The 27268-nt window shown below is 41.8% G+C and overlaps 1 protein-coding gene across 1 annotated transcript; it reads left to right on the top strand.

Moving 5' to 3' along the window:
• Window positions 1-443: 443 nt before the first annotated feature.
• Window positions 444-25586, top strand: mbd2 (methyl-CpG binding domain protein 2). The gene is made up of 7 exons (XM_070850608.1): window positions 444-949; window positions 6282-6441; window positions 11620-11760; window positions 12252-12342; window positions 12422-12599; window positions 18079-18206; window positions 24842-25586. Exons 1-6 carry the CDS (start codon window positions 837-839, stop codon window positions 18194-18196), a joined length of 801 nt encoding a protein of 266 aa, XP_070706709.1. The 5' UTR covers window positions 444-836; the 3' UTR covers window positions 18197-18206; window positions 24842-25586.
• Window positions 25587-27268: the final 1682 nt, after the last annotated feature.

Here is a 27268-nt window from a genome sequence, read left to right as displayed (position 1 = left end):
ATCGAATAGGACACGTTTTTAATTGTTAGGCTATATTTCTTATACTTGGCTATTTCCATATAAATAACATATTTAAGGGCAGATTTAAATCCCCGTTCACACTGATCCCAAATAATTATAATAATAATAATAATAATAAATAAAGGGGGCAGGGAGGTTTTTCAGCTTTAACAAGATATTTAACCTTAACAAACAAACGGCTGTTCTGAGGGGAAAACAAGCTAATTGCTTTGTTATACTGGATAACAAAACAGGCTCAATTCACTCATGTCCTTGTGTGTTTCGACCTCTCTCGGCTTCCGTATAATTGGGTTTTTCTTATACACTGCTCAGTGAGTCATCAATCTCAATAGACGATCTCTGGGCGAGAGACAGAGAGACAGAGACAGCGAGAGAGAGAGAGTGTGTGTGTGCGTGCGCGCGTGAACGTGTGTGTGTGTGCATGCGTGAGTGTGTGTGTGTGTGTGTGTGTGTCATATCGCAGACGTCACAGCCTGCCGTTAGTCCAGTTCAGTTCAGATCAGAACAGATGAGCCGTTGCTTCTCTCCGGGTAAACGGAACTAGATCCGGACCTGAGGGAAGTTTAACCCGGGACATCTCGGCGCACAGTCGGAACCGGGACACTTTTTATTTGGACTCGGCTCGAAGAAGGTGCCATAAACAGCCAGGCGGGGAGGGAGAGCCGCCGTTAACGTAACGTCCGTGACGTCGTCCGCCCGGGCTGCCGCTCCGCTCGGTCTACCACCACGCTGTTCGCCAGGCGGGCCCTCATCGGTGTTTACCGAGGGATCGATAGACCCGACCAGAGCCTAATCGTGGGATCGATAAAGGTGTGATGATGGAGAGGAAGAAGACGGACTGTCCCGCTCTGCCGCCCGGCTGGAAGAAAGAAGAAGTGATCAGGAAGTCCGGGCTGAGCGCCGGAAAGAGCGACGTCTACTATTACAGGTACTCCGTCACACTGATCGATCACTCACTGATCGGGAGACTAGTGATCGATCAGTCGACCTGTGGTGTAACTGTCATCAGCAGTTTTGACTGCACTTGTGCTGATAACAGCTGATCAGTAGGAGATTCACTGACTGTCACAGAAGTTTCAGTGTAGCTGGTTCCACTCTTATGATGGAACTGGTCATCGTTCATTTGTTTATGACTTACAAATGGGTGACAGTGACAGAGAGAAGCTGCAAGTACTAATACCACACTGTTAAAGTGCTCCAGTACATGTCCTGTGTGTGAGCTTCACTGGTATCAATCAAGTGAAAGAACTCATTTGATTGTTTTCCTTCTGCATCTGATGTTTTTGATTAATATTACTGTTGCTTTGGCTAATTTCATCTACATCATGATCTATAATATCTATAATATAGTGTCAAACCACATAGGCTCATTTTTCATGATCACAGAAAAGAGGCTGTTGTAGTGATGCATTTTCCAGGTAAGCTGAGAGGGGGTTTGGTAGTTTACATAAAAATAAAAATAAGTACCCTGAAGTACAAGTACCATGAGTTAGTCATTCAGTCATAACTGCACTAGTTACTTTGAAGACAGTAATTGCTAGGAGCCATAGATATGCAGTTGTCGGGAGCTACCAGAATTCTACTTGTTATGATACTAGTTGTACTGGTATCATAATGATATGCAATGTTAGCCACTCATGATGAAAACTACTCTGCAGAGGTCATTGCAGCATGTACGTACATTGACATACATTCATATAATAATACATTGACTGGTTATTGCAAATCTTAGGCACCAAGCTATTCTCTGCTCTCTGTAAGACATTTGTAACATTAATATAGCAGTAAATATTAAACAGTGGAGTAATGGTGGTGTCTGCACAATCACTTTCACTCTGTGTGTGCTGTAATCCAAACGTCCTTTGTTTTGGTCATCAGGATGGCCGTGCTTGTATGGTAGTGCATGCGAGGCCATGAATCATATAGCAAGCGAACCCGTTGCACAGTGAGACCGAGCTGCTGTGCAGCGACAGACTTAGCGGAGTTCCTGAGCTAACACAGTAGCACCAAAGCTAAGAGAGGCTGTCCGACATTGGTTCCAACAAGAACCCTGCTACAACTGGTGTAGCGTCGTTCCTGAAGTAAATCCTTCCTCCTATGCAGTTTACAATGTTCAGTTTGTGCTGAAGCTGTTTCAGAGAGCTGTTAAGCTCTTATGGTAATGTTTGGAGGATGTAGTTCGTGCTACCGTGGAGCTGCACTGCATTATACAGTGAGGTGTTTCTATTATTTTGTCTATTCCGTTCTTCTTTCCCCCCACAAAATATATGAATTTAATGTATGGATACTTCAAGCAATCATAAATTTAACTAGCAATAACGTATTAATGAAAAGAAAAACTACTACAGACTCAGAGTAAGGATACTTCGGCCTTTTCCTCTCACAATTACCCAACTGTATGGAAATGCAGTATTTAATCTCTGACTAATTCATGTACTTTTCCTGCATATCACATTTTGTCCAATGAAGCTTCCAAAGTCTCAGTGTTTAACCACCTTCTGTCTATCTATCTTTCTCTCCTTTAGTAACCATCACATTTCAATCCAACTCCTGTCTAAGACAGATCAAAGTCTTCACTAGCTGCTACTGCATTGGATCTCAGAGGAAATGATGTCACTCTTAGTGCAGGTGTGTGGCGAGGCCGCCTTCGGCTGTTTTTAGAGGCTGCGTTCGCTTCCTGTTGATCAGCGGCGGAGGCACGGCTCAATCAGATTAACAGCTCAGAGTCAGAACCATCTGAGCTCTGTCACATCCTGAACCTTTAACATGAGGAAGATCAGCCAGTCACAGCTGAGGCTCTGAGGCTGTACTTTCACTTTGCTCTGTAATGTGACTCATCAGTTCCAGTAAGGCGACCAGTCAGCAGGTCGACTTACTGGAAGAGCAGCAACACCCTGCTTGGGCCTCTGCTCGCTCTACCTTTACAGACTCATATTGTTTAGCAAGAACTTTCTTCAAAGTCACATTTTATTTTCAGTTCAGATTTTGCATGGCGTCTGGACTATTCCTAGGAATGGTGAAGCCATAAAACCCCCATAGATTCAATGAGCTGGGGCAAGATGAAACACAATATATATATGTGTGTGTGTGTGTGTGTGTGTGTGTGTATATGTATATATATGTATGTATGTATATGTATATGTGTGTGTGTGTATATATATATATATATATATATATATATATATATATATATATATATATATTTATGGTATGCTCACACACACACACACACACACAGACAGCCCCTGATCTTTGCTCTGCTGCTGACCTACATGTCAGACGCAGCTGACTGACTGTGTGTCTGCTTCTTTCTTTGTGAGGACCAACTACACTTTTGGACGTTTCAGATTTTGAAGACATGATTAGAAAGCGACAACGTTTAAGGCTTGGCTTTAGGGTGATGGTTAGAATGAGGTTTCAGTTATCGGTAGAGGCTAGGGGATTATGTCAATGCAGTATTGCTGTACAAACGTGTGTGTGTGTGTGTGTGTGTGTCTGTGTTAGAGCAGAGGACTGAATGAGGAAGTGTTTGACAGTTTCTGCTGGTGTCAGATGTGATGTCATAGCTGACTGATCTCAGTACAGATACCACCAAGCTTAAACTCCCACCACTGAGAGTTCAAAGCTGGCCAGCAGAGCAGTGACTTCCTGTAGTCTCTGCTGTTTGCTGTGCATCTGCTCAGATGGGGGAGGCAGGTCTCCGGCAGCTGTCCCCCCCTCCCCTCCCTGCTCTGAGCCCCTCCCACCACACAAGCATGGGCCAGCGGCATGCACTTCATACGCGCCGGAAAATGAAATTAGCAGCTTCAACTAATCATCTTTTGATCCCAGTGCTGTTAAACTGTATAGCAGCAGCAAACATGGACCTGTAAAGCCCTCCGAGATGATCTACTGTTAGCTAGCGTTGATGACACAAACATGGACTGGAATTAGCCACAGCCTTTGGCCAAACTATGAGCTATATTGAATATTGCTATGCATCGCCTGCTTTCACTGTAAATCTCCACAAACCACTGCAGCACATTTAGATTTTACAGGAAAATGAAGCAGCTCCAGTCGTTCAAATCCTGATTGTTATCCTGAGGCCGTGATAGAACGTTGCTTGAACATGAACTTGAATTAGCCGCAGCCACAAGCCTTTGGCTGATGTTCCAGTTAGCAGGAGGATAAAATTAGCAACACTTAACAAAGCCCCTCGTCACCTTCTTTTCAGGATGTATTATAAGAGGTCTTATAATCCATTTAGATTTGACAGGAGAATGAAGTCAGGAGCTTTGTCACAAAGTTCTCTGTTTTCACTAATATTGACCTGTGTTCTATTGCATTTATTGTCAGCCTCTCTTTTAGTCTCTCCGTCTGATAACTCCGTCTGTCTTTGTCTGGGTTGCTTCAGAGCGCAGACAGTTGCTGGAATAGCAACTTTTTCTGGAGGATAAGATGTGCACATAGATCTGTGTTTGTAGAACAGCCGATAGGAACGCTCTCTCTCTGAGAGGACCTGTGATTGGCCAAAATCTTCCATCACGAGCTGGTCAAGAGGAGCCTCAAGTTTTATCTCATGCCACCAGAATTACAATATGCTGATAGGTTATAATAGATTTCTTGCCCAATAACACCAAAAATAAACTGCCCACCTCAGTTTTAGCAAATGAAAGATTACATGTTCATCAGTGAGCTTTAGAGGTGCTGGTAGACTAATTTAGTTACCGTTGGACAGAGCCAGGCTTGCTTTTTCCATCTGCTTCTAGTCTAAAAGTTAACCTAAGCTAGCTGGCTGCTGGCTGAAGCCTTAAATTTAACAGACAGATGTGACAGTGGTCAGTCGATTTTCTTATCCAACACTGCCAGAAAGGGAATAAGGATGTTTTCCAAGTTATTGGGACAACTCATTTAACTTCACCTTCATCCAAACCAATTTGGGAGCAACTCAAGGAATTCCAGAAGGACTTGTATCTTATGTGCAAAGCCAGAAATGTCCCAAGCCAGTCCTAAGGATCAGTACTGGGGCCCTTTTCCTTTCTATACTCTGCTGTGCATTGTCCACGTCAGCCTGCTAATGCCGCTGCACTGCCCTCCTCCATGCCAGCCTACAGTGGGAGTATCTCACTTCTATGCGAGTGAAACTTTTGTTTGAGTTTGATAAATGTGAGAGATGTGGCTGTACCAGAGTGTCTCTGAATTCAGACAAAAAGGCAAAGGCAAAATACATGGATCTAAGTAACTCTTTCATCCTAACTGGCAAAGATAACAGTGTACAAACAATCAGTGACAAACGTCATGGATAGCAGGTCGCTAACTAATGTAAACTCTGTGAGTAACATGGTGACATGTCAAAGTAAAACCGTTGTCAGGTGTGTGTGCTCTCTGCAGCTGGTGTCTGAGGTCATCATTTGTATTGAAGGAAGCTCCACTCTGTAACATCAATGTACAATCACAAGTGGACGTTTTGTAGGTCCAATAGCTCCAACAGTGATAGTTCTCCTCCTCCTAGCTTGCTTTATCCCTGTTTCTCCAGTTAAACTTTCATCCAAATCATATCAGTAACATAAGCTGATCAGTTTAATAGTTTTGAACCGTTTATAAAGTCTCTTGTGAAAGAGTAAGGTGTGCCTTAAGTCAGTAGGCTCCACCTATTACTTCACTGTCCCAGATAAGTTCTTCACACTTGGCAGTTGTATAGCTGAGGATCCAAGGGAGTGCAGTGTTGAGTGTGAAATCAGTCAGATGGGCAGTTCAATGCTGCGAGCACCCTCCCCTGGGCCAAGCAATCGTCCCGCTCCGAAACAGGCATGCGATCCAAATGGCCATGGGCTCCGAATGGCCACACCCCCAACGGGCACTGCACTATTATAATTAACTTTGCATATCTTCTATTCAAGTGTCAGATTGGACTCGTATTGGCAGATGGGTTGAGATGGGCCCAAAAAACCTGGTCATGACGCTCCTATTGAAAATACTACAGAGACAATAGTTGGCAGTTTTGATAATGATGAGTGGGATTATCAAATTGGACAGAGAAGAGTTTATCCAGTGTTGTATGACAGAGTTAAACCTTAATGCTTGATGATCCAAACATTTGAGAACAAAATGAGACTTTAGCAAATGGTGGACACATGTAACATGCAGTCTGCTATCAGCTTCACTGGATTCTAGTTATACACATCTGTACTTTATTGATGACTAGTTAAGGCACTAAAGATCTGTAAATAATCTTTTTCACACTATTTGCTTCTGTCTGACTCTCTCCTTCTTTCCTTCAGCCCCACAGGGAAGAAGTTCAGGAGTAAGCCTCAGTTGTCCCGTTACCTTGGAAACGCAGTGGATCTGGGATGTTTCGACTTTCGGACAGGGAAGATGATGCCTGGAAAACTGCAGAAGAGCAAACAGAGACTCCGACATGACCCGCTTAGTTTGGCCAAGGTAATGCTGCTGGGTCCCACCTGTGGCGGAGGGCTGTGGCTGCGCTCTGGTTGTGTGTTATCAGATTATCAGATTAACGCAGCTCCTCCTGCAACAGGTCAACAGTTCAGCAGGTCAGTTGACAAACACCCATTCACTTAAGAGGAAGAGTATGATGGCTGCATATAGTCTTATCCACCAACTGCTGAATGATCTGTCTGACTCGAGTCCAGTCTCAATCTTTATTTCTGTGATATCTTACTTGTCTCTGCCTTGTAGGTGTTTTGACTCAGACTTGCGTCATTCTTGTGCTGCAACTCAGGATCGTCCAGGCCTTTTGTGTGTTTTTAACTTGGACACATCTCAGTGTTTTTTTCCCCTCTTTTTATACCATGGTCTGGGTGAATACTTGATTCTGATTGGCTGCTGGGTGTCAAAAGTGATAATGGACTCTGCACTCAGTAACCACAGCAACAGGGATGCAGTCAGAGCCTCTGTTTGCAATTTGTTGCAACACCTTACCAGGCTAGCTTATTTCCAACAGTGATTGTAACGCTGGTCCTTCAGTCATTGTGGTGCTCATCCTCTGGAGACACATAAGCTGCAGGAAGTAGACTGCTCCCCTCTGAATTCACTACGACTTTGGATCACATCTTCACTCTGACCACATCTTTGAACAGTTTACATCAAACAGTTTACATCAAACTGTTCAAACAGTTTACATCAAACTGTTCAGTTTACATCAAACTGTTCAAACTGTGATCCGGAGCTTTTGTCTGCGATCCTGAACAACTGTTGTCGTGTGGAAAATCAGGACAACAATCCTGAAGGGTGAAGTCGGCACAAGTGATCATCCCACAACTGACATTCAGCTCACAGCTTCAGACACAGTAACATTGCACATGGCCACTCATTTGTTCGTGAAAATCTTCCTGTTGATTTGAGGGTAGTCTCATAGCTGGTTAGCGAGCTATTGTTGTTAAACATACTGTGAAGTTAGATTTACTGTTTTTCAACCGTGTGCAGCGTTATTTTCATTGAATCTTACTAGCATAACGTTAGCTTTCTGGCTAACAGCTGTGCCAAAGGAATGTTGAGGAATATCTCCCATTACCACGTTGTATCTATGATCCATCCTATTTATTGGAGTAGTGAACAACGTGTCCATTGCATATGAACCTAATGGGATGATAAAGATGTGTTAATCAGACCCTCAGGTGTTACCAGGGAAATGGAGTAACAGCTTATGGAAATCTTAAGATTTTGGTTGCAAAACCCATGAAAATAGAAATGGATGGTCTTGGTAGAGTGGGATAATGCCCGTTGAGGTGTCCGCTGCGTGTTGGACAGTTCTCTGCCTCCATATCGTGCATTCATCCCTGATAATGGACACCTCGTCATGCGTTATCCCTTATATACTTCATAGAAAATGTTCACAAAGGCCCTAAACAAAAGGAGTAATCAAATATGAGTATATAATTGAAAAAGTAAAAGAAAGGCCTTCCCATGTGGTCATTTTATATAAACAATTTATTCATTAAATCTAGAGAAAATGTGCTGTATGGTTCTCTTAAATCATGATATCAGACTTTGGTCACATCACACAGCCCTTCACAGACTTCTCTTTGTCTTGTAGGTGTTTTCACTTGTCTCAGCCTTGTGGGTGTCTTGACTCAGACTCAAAGTAAAACTAACAAAACAGAGACACGTCTTGTAGACATCTTGACTTGCTTCATAGGTGGTTTGACTCACATTGATCTCTGCCTCCTGGGCATTTGACTCAGACTTGTCTTGGTCTTGTCTTGGACACGACTTGAGTGGACTTGAATGCAGCACTGGCAGATTATGCATTTGTTGTCAACATATTTAGTATTTTTATCATTTAAGTATTTTAGCTGCATTTTCTCGACATCTCCAAACAAACCTCACAATGAGCAGACTGAACTCTTTAACTGGTTCCAGTTAAGTTTAAATGATAATCCAAACTGGGTTACTTCACACACACACACACACGTTTTCACAAAGGGGCTAACCTGACACAAAGAGGTTAAATCTTTCTCCAGTACTAAAATGACAGTAAGGAAGCACTGTTGTATACCTTGATATCTTAGTTACAGCTGTGGTTAAATTGTTGACCAGCGCCAAAAGAATCCAACTGCACGAGCACCTTTTTTCCACTTTCTTTACTGTAGAAATACAAAGGTACAAACAGATACATAGACAAAAGACAAAGATGAAAAAATGACAAGAACAAAAAAGATTATGTTACATTTACAATGCCAGAGTTTGTGTTATATCCAGCATATTGATAACTATTATTAAGTAACAGACTGTTTCTTTGGATGGTGTTCTGACAGTGGAAGCAATAAAATAATTCAGTAAAATCATTTTAAAATCAATATTTTATGTAAAATTATCGATTTCTCTAATACGATAATGTGCAGCGAGTGGTGGTCATTATTGCAAAATGAACGTCTTAGGGATAATTCAAGTCCTGCATCACCCTGTCGGGGTTCATTTTGCAATAATAACTGGCTCCATTATGGTAATTGTTATTACTTATCCCTTTGATAACTGTAAGGTGTCACTAGCTGTTTTGTTTTGAACTGTAGCTAAAATGGTGCTCAGTGGTTTAAATTCATTAATAAAGTGCAGGAAAGTTGGCTTGGTTCCTTACCTTTTTTTTTTTTGCAAAGATGGAATTTCCTAAAAATAATGAATAGTTGTATGATAGCATGTTATAACACATCATATCTATTTTAACATTCACCTTCAATCCTAAACAATCAAACAAATACTCTGTTTTATTGTCCTCAGAACATTTTCCACATAAATTCTTTGCAGTGTCTTGGAAGGCACTTCCTTAAACTTGTTACTGACACAGTATTTATTTTTCATGCTTTTTCCTACTGTTAATTATTAGATAGATACTGAAGATACTGTACACTGCACTTATATTCTTGTTTTCGTGAATGATGGTGCCTCACTTTAAATCTACAGATGGTCCAGAGTGCACTATTCTAATGGAAGGGAAGCACTGAAGCACCTTCAATGCTTTCAGGTCATTTCACTCAGTTAGGAACCTTCCCAAGCAAAAAAGACTATTCGACTGCAGCCCACAATTTTCCGTGGTCACGGTTTAAGCGACGCCAACAGACAGACCTGTATTATAGCAATAATAAGCTCCTCCCACACAGATCAGATAGCTGTTTGTGTGAGTGTGTGTGTGCATGCACTTTGGTGTGAGTGTGTCAAGCATGCATAGTGATGTGCCTCTGCGCACGTACAAGTCTGTGTGTGTTTTTGTGTTGCAGTCTTTATCCCAAAGATAACAGCAGCACTGGCTCCTCCCTCACAGTGTTTAGAAACTTCTAAATGTTCTTTTTAGGTGGACACACACACACACACACACACACACAGACATGCAGTGACAAAAATCAGGAACAATAAAGGAATAAATGAAGGAATCATTCATGAAATAATTCAATGAATGAATGAAGAAATGAAGTGATTTATTTATACCCAAATCCAACCAAACAAGATGATGGATGGATGTATCTGATTACACAAAGTCATTTTAGGACCTTGATGAAATAAATATAACTGAAAATTGCTTTTAATGCTTGCACACTAAACATTTATGGCGTTACTTTGTAGATATTACACTACAATGCAATGATAGCAATGCTTTGGGACGTGAAAAGCAGTGAATATGGTTTGGCAGGGGCATATTTTGAGTCCTGGTGTTGGGCTTTATTGGCTATTGGGCTGGTTTTGTCACACAGACCTGGCAATCCTTCTCGTATACACTAAGTGGTTCCGAGTGGGAAATAAGTCTTCACAGGCCAAAAATTCTAAGAGCGATGTCTTTAGGAGTAAGTGCATTTTATGAACCTTTGTGACCTGTGAAATGTTTCCTATCCAATCTCTCCTGCTAAAAGATTATCCTAACTGGACTGTACAAGCACCTTTCTCATCTTCTCTACCAGTCGGTGCACATTAACACTACATGTGCACATGTGGACTAGAGGAGCTGGGAACCGAACCACCAGTCATCTGTTGCTGGATGACCCTGTCTTCCTCTGAGCCTCAGCCACCACTGATTTTTGAAGCCACAGACTTTTCCTACAAATAAAAAGCTGGAGGGCTTCATGCAGATGTTGGAGGCAGCAAAGCAAAACCAGAGAGTGTGATCCTGACGGCACAGGAACAGGGTTAGTCACAAGGAAAAAACTCTGAAATGCACTATTAGAGAGCAGCCTAGAGCAGGCACTACCACTGGGGTTGAAACAGCAATTTGGTCATGATGGAAATGTCGGGGAAGATGAGCTGTAGGGCTGACGGAATGACTGACTGCAGGTATGTGGCTTAGAGCAAGTGAATGCACGTAAACTTGGAGCTGAGAGAGTGGATGTAACGCCATGCCCTCACCACAGACACACACAACAAACAAATTTAAAACAGACGGAGGCAGACAAGAGGGAAAATACAAGAAACACCAGCAATAACCAGAGGCATGGCCATGACAGGAGGTTACCAAGTGAGCTGTAGAGGTATTTTAGGTGTTTTTATGCTGAACTAAACTAATCACGTGCCAACACCAGCTTCTCCACAACAATAGTTGATGAGATGTGTCATTTTAAATACGACCAAGCAACATTAACATTGTTCAGCTAGGCAGAAATAATGTAATTGTGTGTGTGTGTGTGTGTGTGTGTGTGTGTGTTTGCGTGTTGTATTGACACGGTTTGTAACTCTGCTGCTGCTGCTGCTGCTGCTCTTCACACATCATTACTTGGGTGTACAGTCAGACACACACACACACACACACACACACACACACACACACACACGCACGCACACACGCACACACACACTTCCTGTTGTTCAGCTTGGAACCTTAACCCTTTATATATGCATCCACATGCATTACCAAATACACACACTGGTTACAGGTTTATTATCACTCTGTCTTACATTTGGGAAGATAAACCAGACCAGGATGGAAGGAAGGAGAAAAGGAAAAAGGAAAAGAACAATGTAAGGAAGGAAGGAAAGAGCAGGGAAATGAACAAAGGAAAGAAGAAAAGAAAGAGGGGTGGGGAAGAAGGAAGGTAGGAATTAGGGGAGCCATTTGGAAATAAGGAAAGGAGAATGGGGGAAAAAACAACACATGGACTCTGTCTCTGTCTCACCCAGGGAGGTAAACCTGACCTGAACACAGCTCTGCCAATCAGACAGACAGCCTCCATCTTTAAACAGCCCGTAACTAAGATTACAAGTCACCCTGGCAACAAGGTGAAGGCAGACCTTCAGAGAGGGACTGAGCAACCCAGACAGGTGAGAGGCTGACACACACACACACACACACACACATACACACACACACTCTGGTGTCACCATGGTAATGCCTGAGGACGGGGTTAATCGCGAGATGGAGAAAACCAGGTTGTCATGGTGACTGCAGCCACTAGAGGGTGCTGAGGCATCCTGGGAAATGCACAGGTTCATCCCGTCTTATTACTACTTTACTCCACTGTTTACCTCTGAAACACTCTAGATGTCAACTAATTTTTATTACCATTGAGTTCATCGTCTGGTCTTTGAGTGTAAAGATGCACTCTCCCTGTGGCTGCATCACAGTAAAAGCATTCCAGTGGTTGCCTTTGGACCGCTCTTAATGTGGAGCAGCAGACTCCATCTCAGGCAAAGGGCAGATCAGAAAACAAAGACGAACAATGACAATGAGGGAGTAAAACTACACTGAGACTACAGAGATCGTGCAGTCCACAGCGGATATTCAACCCTGTCTGTTGTGTGTCTGTCTGCAGCTGTTTTGGGAGCGGAGGTTGAAAGGTCTGCGTTCATCAGACGTCACAGAGGAAGTCCTGCGGACCATGGACCTGCCCAAAGGACTGCAGAGTAAGTCTCCATCATGAACCTGAACACAGTGGTGACCTCTGACCTCAGTCCTCTGACCAGAGCCCGTCTCTCTCTGCAGGTGTTGGTCCAGACTCCAGTGAGGACACTCTGCTGTCAGCCATCGCCAGCGCTCTGCACATGAGCTCTGCTCCAATAACAGGCCAGACGTCTGTGGCTGCTGAGAAGAACCCAGCCATCTGGCTGAACACGTCCCAGCCGCTCTGCAAGGCCTTCACTGTCACTGACGAACACATCCGGTGAGAGACACCGCCTTCATTTTTCATTTTACTTTAGAGGTTACTATTTCCACTGCTTTAATTGTACACTAACTATTTCAGCACTCAGTTGCTAATATGCTAATCTAAGCATTTCAGGACTGATGTCCTGCTTGATACTTGATGTTGGTGTTGTCCTTGTTTATTTCAATTTAGAGACAAAATGGAAAGTTACTTTACTACTCCAAGCAGCAGAGGGAGCTGCAGCCTGTAACTGTGTCTGTGAAAGGTGCCTCAGGGTTGGTTGGAGGGAGAGACATGAGGAGATGATTAGTCAGATCAGTTACACTTCCAAAATAAAGCACCAACACATTAAGATAAGTGCATTAGTATACTTTTTGTTTAACTTGGAAACAAACCTGGTCTCCTGTGTATAAGTCTGGTATTTGACCGATCCATCCTCCCGGACCTTTTCTCTGTGCACAGGTACCTTAAAAACCCACAATGCCTCGGTCAAATTAGTCACAAGTAAGCAAACATAAACCTGCTTAGAAATCGGACTAAAAGACGCTCTTTATAACTCCAGAACATGCCTTAGAATCATTGGGGCTTTTTTCAGTATCAAATAACCCAGAGCTAATTCAGCGTCATTTTAATGGCACCAATTTGACAGCGATAACGCTCATGCAGCTAGCATGGCTCCAGCTGCTGCCCCTAAGGCCTCTTTGGTACATCAACAGTAATATTGTTGTGGAGTTGTTTTGCCACTACTGCCGCTAATTATTCATTCACGCCAAGCTCTTGTTTCATGAGTGGCATGGGCATCTTCAGTGTTCGCTTTCATGTCTAGTTTTCTCCCTCTATTCATCTTTTTTTCATTGTACTAAAGAACAAGCTGTATCAGTTTTTAAGAGATGATTTATTCAGTAGTAATCATGGGTTTCCTGCATTGACGTTCTTACTGTCATGCTTGAACCTCAGTAATGTGTATTATGCTTTGGGGAAATCTTTGCTTTTATAATTTCTGTAGAATTATTCATGCCAATACTTTCCATCATAATATATCTGATGTCTTTGGAGCTCAGAGTTCTATGAACTTTTAACCCGTTAAAGCCAAGCTGTGTAACTTTTGAGGGAATAAATAACGTGAAAAGTTGAATTTATAAGCAGCTGAACGTGCCCACATTCAGTTCATGTCTTATTTCCTCCCTCTGATAAAATCTTGAAGTGGGTGAATCCAGTGTCTCTCTCTCTCCAGCTTGAGATGGATTAGATGAGTGCAGGTGACTGATGCATGCTGGGTAGTGGGAGTGATAAGTTGTATGGAGAGAGGAAGATGAGAGAGTGACGAGAGAGGAGACAGATGGTAAGCGATGAGGACGAATGAAGCATGTAAGAGCAGGAGGAGGATAAAGACACAGTCACGCTAGCAAATGTACATGTTGCCGAAAATAAGCAGGTATTATACCCAGGTAATACCAAGGTAGCGAGTAACGAGCTGCTAATTCAGGAAGCAGCTAAAAATCATCGTCGTTTGCAGATACACTGAGCTCGCATTGGGGAGAGTTGTGTAACACCTGCTGTCGAAGGACAAGCACATTAACACATTAGGTTACATTTACCTCCATCATTCAATCAGCGTTTAGATTGAGCCCCCTTTTCCAGGCAGGCATTGATTTCCCTTCGTGCACGAGGAAAACAGATTCCACAATGATCACAAAAGCATAAACTGGATTTGAGTCGAGCTGTGAGGATAAAATCCGTTCCAGTCGGGACCCTGGGACAATGTGGGGACATATGGTCTCACTAGACTCCATTCATTTCAATGATCAAGTCAAAACTTGTTTAGTCAACTTCCCGCCATAGTCACCATTCAATAAATCAATATCAATATTTTGTTATTAATAAGGTACCTTATACAACTTATCAGATGACCTACATATAGAATGTATGTGAAAAGTATTGCCAGTAGTGACAAACCTACAGATAATTATCACCTGACTGTGTAGTTCCCCTCAACCTCTATAGAGAATTTCATCGTTTTGGCTTAAAATCCATAATTTTGAATGTTTTGGTTCACTCACTGCTTTCATCATCATCATCATTTCCAGATGCAGCAGTCAGCTGTTTTCAGCAAAAAATCAAAGTTAGCAACTACCAGGAGTATTTAGCAGAATTGGTAGAGACCAAAAACAGAGCTAAAATGAGAGTGAATATTCTGTACAGGACTTAATATACTGCATAGGTGATAAACCTTCCGTGTCAGCAGGTGGGACATTGTCGAAACTAAAAAAATCAAGGTACACTTTGATATTTCCCATAGATGGATTCTGTCCTCTTATCATGCTGACATATGTTCAAGTGTTCATTTTTCTCATCCGATGATACTAGAAAAAGGACATAATATGTCATGATTGACAGCCAACTGTGAGCCACGATCAAGTCGGGCAGTCTGCACACTAGTGATCTCAGCTCCGGTCCAGATCTTAACTGCACAGACTCAGGCTCCAAATGACGTCACCAGTGCAAGACGGCAGCAGGTGTATCTGGGATATTTTGGGTTCATTTCTGTGCAATGGAAGGACACAGACATGTGTTAACACCTGAGCCTGCAGCTTCCCTCAGCTTTATGCAACTGTTTTACTGAGGTTTAGCTGTCCCACCCACTACTTTACTGTTTTGGTTGTCTTTGGACACAGGTGCTCACTACCTGCTCAGCACCAAGCAGCAGACAGACACAGCTGGTGGACATAGTGGAGCCTGATGCTTCCCTCAGGAGATAACAGATCAAAAACAGAGCTGAGAATGAATGGATTGGCTTTGTGCTCGACGTTGTGCTCACAACTTGTCTCTGCTGACCCCGAGTGACATCAGTTATTGCAAGAATTTCTAAATGTTACATGTTTTATTCATTTATCTGAAAAAATTCAACTTTTGATACAATTAACAACAAATTCGCATGATACTTTTTATAGCACTAATGTTCTTATGGCAACTCAACTACGTACCTGGTTTAGTTTTAGTCATTTTCTGTCTCTATTCTAATGAATAAGAGTCCCCATAAACCACATGGACAGTTGCTGCAACCTGACATCAGGGGGCACTGTGGGGACACACACTGACTGAGTGTGTGTGTGTGTGTGTGTGTGTGTGTGTGTGTGTCCAGCAGAGAACATCTGGCCAAAGCCATTACAGCAGAATCACTGGAATACATCACTACATCCTCCCTCTCCTGTATTGTCTTTCTTTTTACATCTCCTTCTCTCCTTCTTTGCCCACTCTTTCCCTTCTTCTGCCCTTCCATTGTCCTCCCTCCCATGATTTCCTCTCTCCTTTCTTGCCTTTTCCTTCTTTTTCACCATCTCTTCCATCCTTCTCTTTATCCTTTAACATTTCCTTTTCTCTTTATTTATTGCGTTCGTTTCTCTGTTCTTCCTTTGCCATTCCATCTTCCTTTCCTCCTTCCTTATTCCTTCATCATTCAGTCATTTCCTTTATTCCATTCTTTCTCCCTCCTTTGATATCTCATCCTCTTCCCTCGCTACCTCTCGCGATTTCATTTCTTCCTTGTTTTTCTTTCATTCACCCTTTTTTCATTTCCATTCTTCCATCCTTCTCCACTTCCTTTAATATTTCCTTCCATGTGCCCTTCCTCCTCATCTTTTCCCATCCCTCTCTCATTGTTCCACCCTTCCAATAATGCATTCTTGTTGTTCTCCTTCCTTTGTTTCTCCATCTCCATCGTTCTCTCTCTCTCCATTTCACCCCTCCTTCTTCCCGGTGTCTCTTCTCTTCTTATATCGCCTTCCTTCCTCCTCTCCTCCTCCTTTTTCTTATCTCTCCCCTCCATTAATTTCCAATTCTCTCCCTCTTCCCTCCGCTCTCTCTCCAGTTGAATGTGCTTGTCATCCTAAATCGCTCTCATTCCTCTCCCTCCCTCCTCTTCATCTTCTCTCCTCGTACTCCTCCTCATCTTTCACACTTTCTTTTTTATTTTCGTTTTTCTGTCATTTGTAGTTATTCTATTTTTATTTTACATCATATTTTGTTCTAATTTTGTTTTAAATGGTACTTTTCACTGTAATTGTATTTATTTTCCGTGACTTAAACTTTAAATATCTGTTTTATGTTCTTTATTTCTATAGCAGAAGCAGATAGCATTGTATAGCACAAGCATGTCTCCAGACAATGGAGTTGATTTGGTCTCTTGTGTCTTTTGTTGGTTATGACAAAATGTGGTGGACATCTTCTCTGTGCCTGTGACGGCAAATAGACACAAACGCACACATAAAGAGCTGACTTAGTTTTGGTTCATTAGAGGTGGAGTGTAAGGCTGACTGAGTGGCTTGAGCACAAAAACTGAGAAAGTTTGCGGTCCACTGTCGTTCAGGTGCAGCAGTGTTTGCAGTGCAGGCCTAGCAAAACAAAAGTAACTCTAGATGACTATACTTCCCCAAAAAGAAAGGAAAAATAATAAAAAGCAAAACTAGGAAGAGAGGTAAACAATTAAATAACAAGGTCACAAAAATAAACACCCCTCCATCTCTACCTTTCCAAGACAGGCTTGGTAATTCCAGGTCTAAAACAGCAGTGCACATACAGCAGAGGAGAACAGGTGAGAACAATTTGCTGTTCTTGCTAAAACCTTTACAACACGCTGGGTACCAGTGGGCCCACCAGTCTCCTCTGTGTCTTATTTAAAACTACTCTCAGTGTGCTTTGTCACACAATGTCCCAACATAGAGACAGAATGAAGCGTTTGTCAGTGACCCTCTTGATGTGTATACGTGGAGTAAAGATGATGTTCTGACAATGCGACACAGCCGCCTCCAAGCCAGCCTGATTTAATTCATGGAAGTGGCAGTATGTGCATGTACATCGTACCCCACAGGGCACGGGCTGACCCTGTGACATGGAGCCTCAGGCCTGTGATGTCAGTGTGACCTACAGTTTAATCCATAGATAATCACACAATGCAGCCAAAAGTATGTAGATAACCAACCATTCTGCGCATATGTGATCGCTGCATACGTCATCTAAAAACTATAGACATTAACGTGAGCTAACAGACTTTCTGTAAGCAGATTTTGAAAGGATATCGCTGTGTCAGTGGCATTACTGAGCCAGTTTGCTGACTACATCACCCTTCTCTACTCATGCTACTGTTTATTGTCACAATCACACATTTCCGTAGTATTGCCACAAAAACAAGGAATAAGCACAATTTGTTTAATGTAATTACCCCTTTTGGTCACAGTGGCTGCTGTTCAGCAAAAGTTAGTGTCCACCCTTCTGGCTTTCCACCAAATGGTGGCACCTGGCTGCAGGGCTTCACTTCCATTCAGCCAGCATTAGCAAAGTCCAACACTTGATCTCTGCTTGATGTTTGTATTAATTCATAACATTTAAAGTGAAAATGTTTGGTCAAGTAGTAAACCAGTGTGTGGAATAGGGCTCATAATAATCCATCCTCTCTAACATCTGTGTGTGTGTGTGTGTGTGTGTGTGTGTGTGTGTGTAGGGAACAGGAGCTGAAAGTGTACCAGGCAAGACGGAGTCTGGAGGAGGCGCTGACGGCTGACGGTTTGGCGCGGGCCGCCGAAAACACCCGAGAGCTGCTGGAGGGGAAGATGACCTAAAGACAGACAGGTGAGACAGGTCAACTGTTAATTATATAACATTCCAACATTTCTACATGGAATAAATAAGAATTAAACGTGTTAAAATGTCTCAAATGGGTAGATGAGCTGCAGTTAGGATTGGAGATGTGCTAGCTAACATTAGCCGGTTGTCATGGTAACACATCCTGTGTTCGGGCAGGTGAGATGAGGTGCACATCATTAAGAAAAAGAATATGAGGACGGGAGATGAGATATCTGTCAGATTAAAGAGGGGAAAGAAAAGTCACCTTGAAGAGAAGAAATGGTCTAAAATGTCTGCAAACATCATCTCATGATGAAAAAATGTAAGAAACACAAGTGTTTTGTTATTGTCATTGTCACAGTAACTAACAGCACAACCGGGCAACACACTGAACCCCAAATTGCTCCAAAGAAAGCTCCTCTAGTCCAATGGGAGTCCTCCTGTGTGAATGATATGAGAATAGGTGAATGTGAATGTGGTGTTAAAGTGCTTTGAGGGGTCGAAAAGACCAGCAAGGCTATACAAGTACAGACCATTTAGCATATTAGTTTTTTATGTGTGCGATGCTTCAGCAGTAGACGTAGTTACTTCACCGCTCATAACCTTCAGGGAATTCTAAAGTTACCTTCATGTTAGCTGCCTGATGTTTTCACTGCTGACCAACAACAAAAGGTGGGCTAAAGCTCCAACCTGCTAAACTACTTCTACTGCATTAGTAATGACTGAATTACTAAAGTGCAGAACTACTTCACAGCTATAACAAACCCCTGAACAACCACACTACTAAACGTGTAGCCCTGACATGATATGAATGAGTCAACATCCATGTCTCAGTTTAAACGTCAGGGAAGTTACAGATCACAGCTTTAAATGTCTTGAACGATGCAGAAGCAGAACCAGTCTGCTCTGTCAGAAACCCTGTCAGTGTGTGTGTGTGTGTGTGTGTGTGTGTGTGTGGTGAGACTCGTTGTGAATGCTGATGGGATTCTCACCATCTGATTGAAACTCAGCCATGCAGCAGACTGTTTGTGTGTGTGAGAGAGAGAGAAATATTGATGGGTTGTGGGCTTGTTGCAGGAGTGTGTGCTAATGGTTAATGTGATACGTGTGTGTGGTTGTGTGTGTGTGTGTGTGTGTGTGTTGTATTAGTTTGTTTGGTTATTGGTTATATTTCACTCTGTAGAGCCTGTAAACAGAGCCAAATTAAAAAGCGTTTACTTTCAGAAGTTCACATATTCATCCATCATCCCTCTATCTCCCAGTCGCTCATCCAGGCTGCAGGGTGGCACAGCAGGCCACAGGCTGCTCTCAGGGAGAAAAGGCTTTGCTGCAGTTTTAGATCTTAGCAGTCTGGATCTGGTCTTTCTCCAGGTCTTGTGTGGACTAGAAGGTGTGCTTAGAGGTTGCCAGGAGCAGTTAACTTATCGTCTGTCACCGTCACGACATCAGGACAGCCTGTCAGCGCTGATTCCCCTCGAGAACATGTTCACTGAAGCCGTCTCGCTGGGAAACTGGAGGCCAGGCCAACTTTTCGCTCAACATCTCTATATTCAACTCACGCAACATGCAAATTCACCTGATATTTCGTGTAATTCGCACCGCAATTTCGCGTCTTCTTGTTTCTTTTCACGTCTCTGTCTGAAATTCACTCGCGGGAAAAATTCGCTTTGCATTTGGTGGAAACACATAATTACTCTGTTATACAGCCAGACGATGTCAATACTGGACCATGGTGTTCATCCTGATGTACCACCAAACAGTCATAACGGCAGTGAACTGACTCAGTAATGTTACTTAACCCTAGAACACCAACCTAACAGTTAGTAACACCGTCACTAACGTCGGGTATATATTAGCCAATAAAAAAATACTCATCAAAATATATTTAAGTACAACAATACAAGGGAAATTGAAGTACTTTTATTTTCCCCTATACAACGTCTCATAAAACGAAAAACAAAGGTATCATGGGGGGACCCTTTAAAAAGGCTCTAAAATTAGTGAAAAATTAGGGAATCATTAATGAAAAATTCCTTAAAAAACTATACTAATGGTCAAGCTAAACCTAATAGCAGCAACCCCCCCCGAGATTTTCATATGTAAGAGGAATTTTGTCTTTCAAATGGTGGAAAGTCTCACTTTAAGGAGTTGCTGACAGCTGCAGATAGATTTTAAGCCTGCCCTGAAGAACTGAAAAGTCCTGTGGTTTAGCCTCAGTCAAATCTAATCTAACTCTGTTATCTGTTATTGAGAATCTGGTGACCGTGTGTTGGATAGACTGAGATCGCCAGCTAACTACAGTGTAACTACTCTACTCACTCATGCATGGTCCTTGACAATCATTTCCCAAAGTACGCAGTCTTTTCAAACAGAAATGTTCATGTGATAAACCCACCTTAAGATTCAGTGCTTCACCTACCCATTTAGCGCCACCCTCAGTCAAACTCTAAGAATAACTAAACCATTAGCGAATTGTTTGTCCAACACTCTTATTGTATTTGTTTTGCAAGATATGCATCAGTGATACATCTGTCATGATATATCTGTTGTTAATAGAAGCTGCAATTGTGTATATGTTGTTAGATGGATGGTGTGTGTATCTCTGCTCTCTGATGTTTCCTCTAACAACCGACAGATAAGGAGGCATTTTTTAAAGCACATTTGTTTTCTGTGGAGGGAAAATCGTCCATTAATGCAGATTTATGCAGATTGGCTGGATGGAAGTCGTTTGGGCGAAAAGAGCCGCTGAGAGTCGAAGAGTGATTACTAATGGGTTTTTATAGCTGGACCAGAGAGACAGGGCAGCAGCAAGCCGGTGTCTGTGTGTGCGTGTGTGTGTGTGTGTGTGTGTAGGCTGCTTTCTAGCTGTTGAAACAACCATTTTAAATCTTTGCAAAAATCAGTTTGTTTCCTGCTGCGGTGACTCTTGTTGCTGCTTCCTGCTAATTTATTTATGTTGGGTTTTTTTCCATGGCTGAGTTGGTTTCTTCTGTTCTGTCTCTCTTTTGTGATTATTTTATGTTCTGCCCGTTCTTAGAAACATGGCAAAGTGGGTGGCAGTAACACGCACTAATAAAGCTCCTACACTGAAGACATAAAAAAGAAGGGAAAACAGGTCCAACACCATTATTTTGTTGTTTAAATCTGTTTCCATCAGTTTTCATCGGTAGTATAAGTGTTCATCATTCATTCAGGAGGAATCTAAGCTGGAGGAGATTATTCTTTCACACACATTCGCACACTGAAGCTGCTTCAGGAGCAAGTTGGGGTTCAGTGTTTTGCCCAAGGACACTTGGACATGTGGACATCTAGCCTATAGGCCTGCAGCCTATTTTTCGCTTGATAGACAACCCACTCTACCTCTGAGCCACAGCTGCCCCATATAACATCTTAATCTAGTAAATAATATTCCCATAGCTGTCAGACAAATGTAGAAAAGTAAGCAAGTAAAATACTTATTATTAACTTAACATTTTTAACTCAGAATGGAACTGATCCATCAGCTTTAGCTGTGCCTTGTGTTTAATGCTAATTTGCAAATGCAAATGCTAACACGCCAAAATTTAGATGGTGAACATGCTAAACATTATAACTGGAAAACATCTGTTAGCATTGGCACTGTGAGCTTGCTGGCATGCTGACATTAGCATTTAGCGCAAAACAAGTTTCTAAGTGGCACATGCCAGAGCTTTTTTGTTTAGATAAACATGTGAATAAATTCATTTATAATTAGTTTTTTTATCTAAAGTGGGATTTGCCAAAACAACACACACACAGCTTGACCAATCATATCCCTACTATGTCATCCATTCTCTCGACTGAGGAAGACAAGGAAGGAAAAGGATTTTACTAAATGTTGGACTGGTCCTTTAAATGTGTAGACGGGTGTTTCTATCTGATCAAGACTAAAGATTCATAGTGCTGACTGAGGAAAGACTGTGACCGTTTGATACGGACACACTAGCCTGTGTGTGCACGTGTGTGTGTGTAATTATTAGCTGTATATCTTGTAATTTCCAGAGGAGCTGATTCAGACTCCTGCAGCATTTTCAGCTGCTGGTAATTAGTGGATGTTGAGACACAGAGAATTATCTGCTTCAAAGTCATTCACAAGGCTGATAGCTGCTGAGTGTGTGTGTGTGTGTGTGTGTATGTGTGTGTGTGTGTGCGCGCGCTGTCAGTCAGCTGAATTGCCTTGATTAAGCAGCAGATTATTGGGATTTTCTAATTATTAGGGAGTAATTAAGACTGAGCCGAGGATTATCAGACTGAAACATGAAAATGTGGAAACGCTGATGGAAAAAAAACCCTTCAGATACAGACGCATTAATACGGCAAAAAAGTAAAACAATGAATTACTAAAACAGTGAAACAAAGAGTTGATCATAAATTCTCTTAATGCATAACTGAGGGATTCACAATGGCACAATGAGGAACTGAAAATGAAAATAGAAAAATTCAGAAAGTAAGAATGGAAAGTGATTCAAAATGGTCTAATGAAGGATTCAGCATGGAAAGGATGTATTCAAAGCCACACAATGATTTAATTTGACAGGAGGAGTTTCAAATGACACCATGAAGGATCAAAAATGGCACAGTGAAGTATTCATAAAGGGGAACTCAAACTATAGACTTAAAATGGGATGGAAAGAATGAGGGATTCAAAATTTAGATATGGTGGGATTTAAATGGCCAATGAAGGATCATAAATTGGGGAAGAGGGGATTCAAATTGAACACTGGAATATTCAAAACAGAAAGAAGGGATTCTAAAGGATAGAGGGGGACAAAAATGGCACAATAAATCATTCAAAGTGGAAATAAAGATGCACAGTGAATGATTCAATGTGGTAAGGAATCCGAAGGACCAAAGGAAGAACTAAACTTGGCTCAGTGGCAGATTCGGTAATGGAAAAAAGAGGGAATCAAAATGGCACAAACAAAGGATTCAAATGGGAGGGGTTAAAAATGTCACGTTGATAGGCTGAAATTGAAATAAGGAGGGATTCAAATGGCACAGTGATGGATTAAAACAGCACCGCTGATATTTTAAATGGAAAGCGGGGGCTAAAAATGGCACAATGAAAATAGAGAGAAAGGTTAGCAAGGTTAACGTATGACGGGGCTGTAGGAAAACCAGGATTTCCCAGCTGTCTGGATGAATCAACAAGAAAACACTTGTGTTCTCTGTCAGTTCTGCCATTGTCATCGTGACAGCTGAGGGGACAGGGAGGCACAGCAGGAGGAGGAGAGCCTGGTAATATTTGATATCACTCCTGCTGTGAACGTTTCACTTTGGTGTTTCATGTATTATTAAAATGTTTTCCGTGCAGGCGAGCAGTCCTAATTGTAGCCACACCCCCCTTGTTAATGCAGCAGGAGGGAGGAGGTGTCGAGGGGTTAATAGAGGAGCTAATGATTATCATGGAGGCTCTCCACATTAATTGGGCATATTTTGTCCGGAGGCTGATGCTTATTGTTCCACAGGAGGTGGAAGAAGACCATTTATTCTGTAGAGTGCTTTTATTAAGTGGGTTGTATTAAGACAAGCGAAATGAGCCAATTTGGGTTTAATAGAAGAAGAAGCTTGGAGGCAGAGTTTTGTTCAGAGGTCTCTGCAGGGAGCCTCAGTTATATTCACACTTTATCTGGTTGTTGAAGGCTCACTAACACTCACACATGTCGTTGCTTCTATACTTGTGATGCCTCTTCTTGACATAATTCATTGTCATGTTCCATGGTTGGACCACCACATGAAAAAGTAAAATTATTATTTTAAAGAGGATTTAAACTAAAAGAAACCACACACACAGCAAAACCTAAACGTTTTAAGCTGGAGGATGGAGACTGTCACAAGTTTATAACGGGTTGTACTTACATCAGGATGGATTCTCCTGATGACCTGACTCACACTAGGCTCCAGCAGGTAGAGGCCAAGGGGTCCTACCCACAGAGGTCGTCCTCAATCCAGAAAATGTTCAACCTTTTCGAAAATGTCATCACTCTATAAACAGGCCTTCCCTTTACAAAATGTCCTTGCTTTTTGACCTGTGCCCACTCTAGCAAAGGTCCCCGCCCTCCAACAATGTTCTCAAAATTGTCCTCACTTTGCAAAAATGTCTCATTGGAATGGCCTCATGCTTTCACTGTCCTGAAACTACCCTCATCATCGCTTTTCAAAAATGCCCTCACTCTACAAAGGTGTCCTCGCTTACCCAAAATGTTGCCATGTGCCAAAACTGTCCTTATGTTGTATTTATGTTTATAATCAGCAGAAATATTGTTTTGGCATGCTTTGTCTTCAGTATTAAGCTCAATCAGAGTCACAGATTTCCAGCTTCGTTAACTTTTCATCAAAACACAACAGTAATCATGAAAGTTTGGCTGATGGAGTTTACTTTTAAGCCGACAGAGACAAGTGCTCCAGATAAAATCATAATAGCTACTGAGCTTGCATGTCAACAAATCCATCTCAACGACAGCAGACGGTTGAAAGCTTCAGAAGAAGTTAATAAGCAGATCTTGAGTTTGGATTGTTTCTGTCAAAGTACAACAGAAACCTTGTAGCAGAAACCAGATGACACAGTCAGCTGAGGCATCATTAAAACCATCTCCTGTGTTCAACTCTCTCTCTCTCTCCAGAGTCCCTCTGTTCACCAGCCTCAGGGTTACCTTCAGCTTCATATTTATCCAGATAACAAACCAAAAACAGACCACCCAGAGACTGAAAGATCACCTGCACTGATCCGTGGGTGATTGCTTCAACCTTCTTGTTAAAGAAAGGATGACATCATACTGGACCTGGAACCATCACATCTGGAAACAGGAATGTTGTTCAGAGCAACAGCAGGATCAACAAGAGCAGCGACTACAGCAATAATGGCATCAGCAATGACAAAAGTACCAGCAACACCAGCAACAACTACAGTACGACAAAAAACAGCTGCAGCAGCAACGGACACTGCAACACAGGGACAGACACGGGGAGCAACAGCAGCAATAAGCTGAGTATCCATCAGCTTAAAGCAGCGACAGAAGCCTTTAATACACAGACCTTACAGCAAGCGCTTATCTTTTCTCAGTTTTCAAATTCAGATATTATTATTCTTTTTAATATATAAAAGAATAAGGAGCGGCGCCCTCATCAAAGCCAAAGTCAGGTTGCAAACTGCTGGACGGCTTTTGCTAACTCTACTAACTCTTACTGTTCTCTTTGATGATTTTGGTTGTTTGTGGTGTCAGATTGTCGTCAGTTTTAAATAAGTCTTCAGGGGTTTTAATTAAATAATGAGAATTTACATGCATATGAAATAGAACAATTGCTTATTTAAAACAAATTTTATACCTTGAGAGAACACACGTGTACATTTCTTGGACTGGAGTAAATAAATTACTATATTCACAATCATTTGCAGGTGCTTTTTTAAAATCTGCTGATAGTGGACTGTGTTTGTGATGATGTTAATGATCAATATTCTACACACTGGTGACAGCACGATGTTTTAATGGAGCAGTTCAGCATGTAGCAAAATACATTCATTTGCTCTCTTTCTGAGAAATTTTAAAAACAGTTGATGGGTTTATAGGGAGTTTATGTGCTAAAAGTAATTTTTGGTAAATTACAGCTGGGTGCAGTGACTGCACAGAACTGACAGCTGAAGATGCCAAACCCCCCCACCCCTGAAAAAAGCATAAACTGTCACTTTGCCGTTTACGGACAGGTTAAAAGAGTGAGACCAAACATGTTAATTGATGAGACTGAGAAGTATTAGCACCTCAGAGAGGTGGTAGTCAATGTGACGTAATAAAAACAATGAATGACTTTTTAAAAATCATTAATCTGAGGACCTGATTTTTGGGAAATGAATAGGACTGAACCATTGATTTATTAGTTCAACATTTCAAAAGTTTCTGTTTTATCACAATTAAGTTGTAGAAGACCTTGAGACATACTCTTTGAATATTCTTTAAATATTTTAATCATTATCAATAATTAGTTTTTAATTAAATACCAGTATCATAAAGGTTTACACAACCCGGGATCAGCACAGTGCCAACTGATTGTAAATGACTTATATACATACATATCAAACCATTATACTGACATAAACCACTATAACATATGCAAATAGCGCTGCCAAAATGAATGCGTTAATTTTGTAAATAATTCGAAAAATTCAACATGTTAAAAAATTCAACACAATTAATGCAGCTGCATTTTGTAAACCTCCTGTGTTGTGGTAACAATGGTGTCAACATGCGCTGCTCCTTATCCAAACCTCACGCTTAACTTTCCACTTCATATGAGTGTATTTCTGACACAGGTAATACGTGTTTCAGCAATAAATCCAAAACAATTCGTTTGTTGCCGATTGACTGCAGGGAGCTGATTGGTCAAAGCCTCCAAGAGGGGAGGTTTTAAAGGTCAGTTTTCCGCAGCTCCTGCAGACTCTCCTCTCTCCACGTCCAGCCAGGCTGCCAGCCACAATGACCCACTGACTCATCTTATGCTAGGGTTTCCCCTTGACTCCCTTGACTTCCCCCTTGCATCGTAATGAATTATAATTGCACACAATGCAATGGATTATATGGCCAGGGGGCAGCATGTACACAGAGAGGAAAAACAAAGGAAAAGATCGAAACAGAAACCAAGGTGCTTGGTTCCACTGGCTAGATGATCCTTTAAATTAAAAAAAAAATACCTAAAGTTTCTACCATAGGAGTTCCTCTACCTCTGGTGGGGATGTGTATTTTATTCTATTGTTGTTTTTGTGCCCCCCTCTCCCCACTTCCGAAAACACTTTATATCTTCAGTATTGAAAAGTGCTGTATGTCCACATGTTTTTGGCCATGAAGTGTGTCTCATGATCTAGTGTCCCGACGGTCACATAATCAATTTTTCAATTCAATTCAATTCAATTTTATTTGTATAGCCCAATATCACAACAGAGTGTCTCATAGTGCTTTACAAAGTCACATTCTTGCTCCCCAGAGGATGAACACTTTAGCGCCATCCTCAGAACAAACTTTACATTTTTCGCTTCAGCACTGGCAAGACAATAGCTAAAT

The sequence above is a fragment of the Pempheris klunzingeri genome, chromosome 19, assembly GCF_042242105.1.
Source record: "Pempheris klunzingeri isolate RE-2024b chromosome 19, fPemKlu1.hap1, whole genome shotgun sequence".
Classification (NCBI taxonomy): domain Eukaryota; kingdom Metazoa; phylum Chordata; class Actinopteri; order Acropomatiformes; family Pempheridae; genus Pempheris; species Pempheris klunzingeri.
This window is presented reverse-complemented; position numbering and strand designations above follow the sequence as displayed.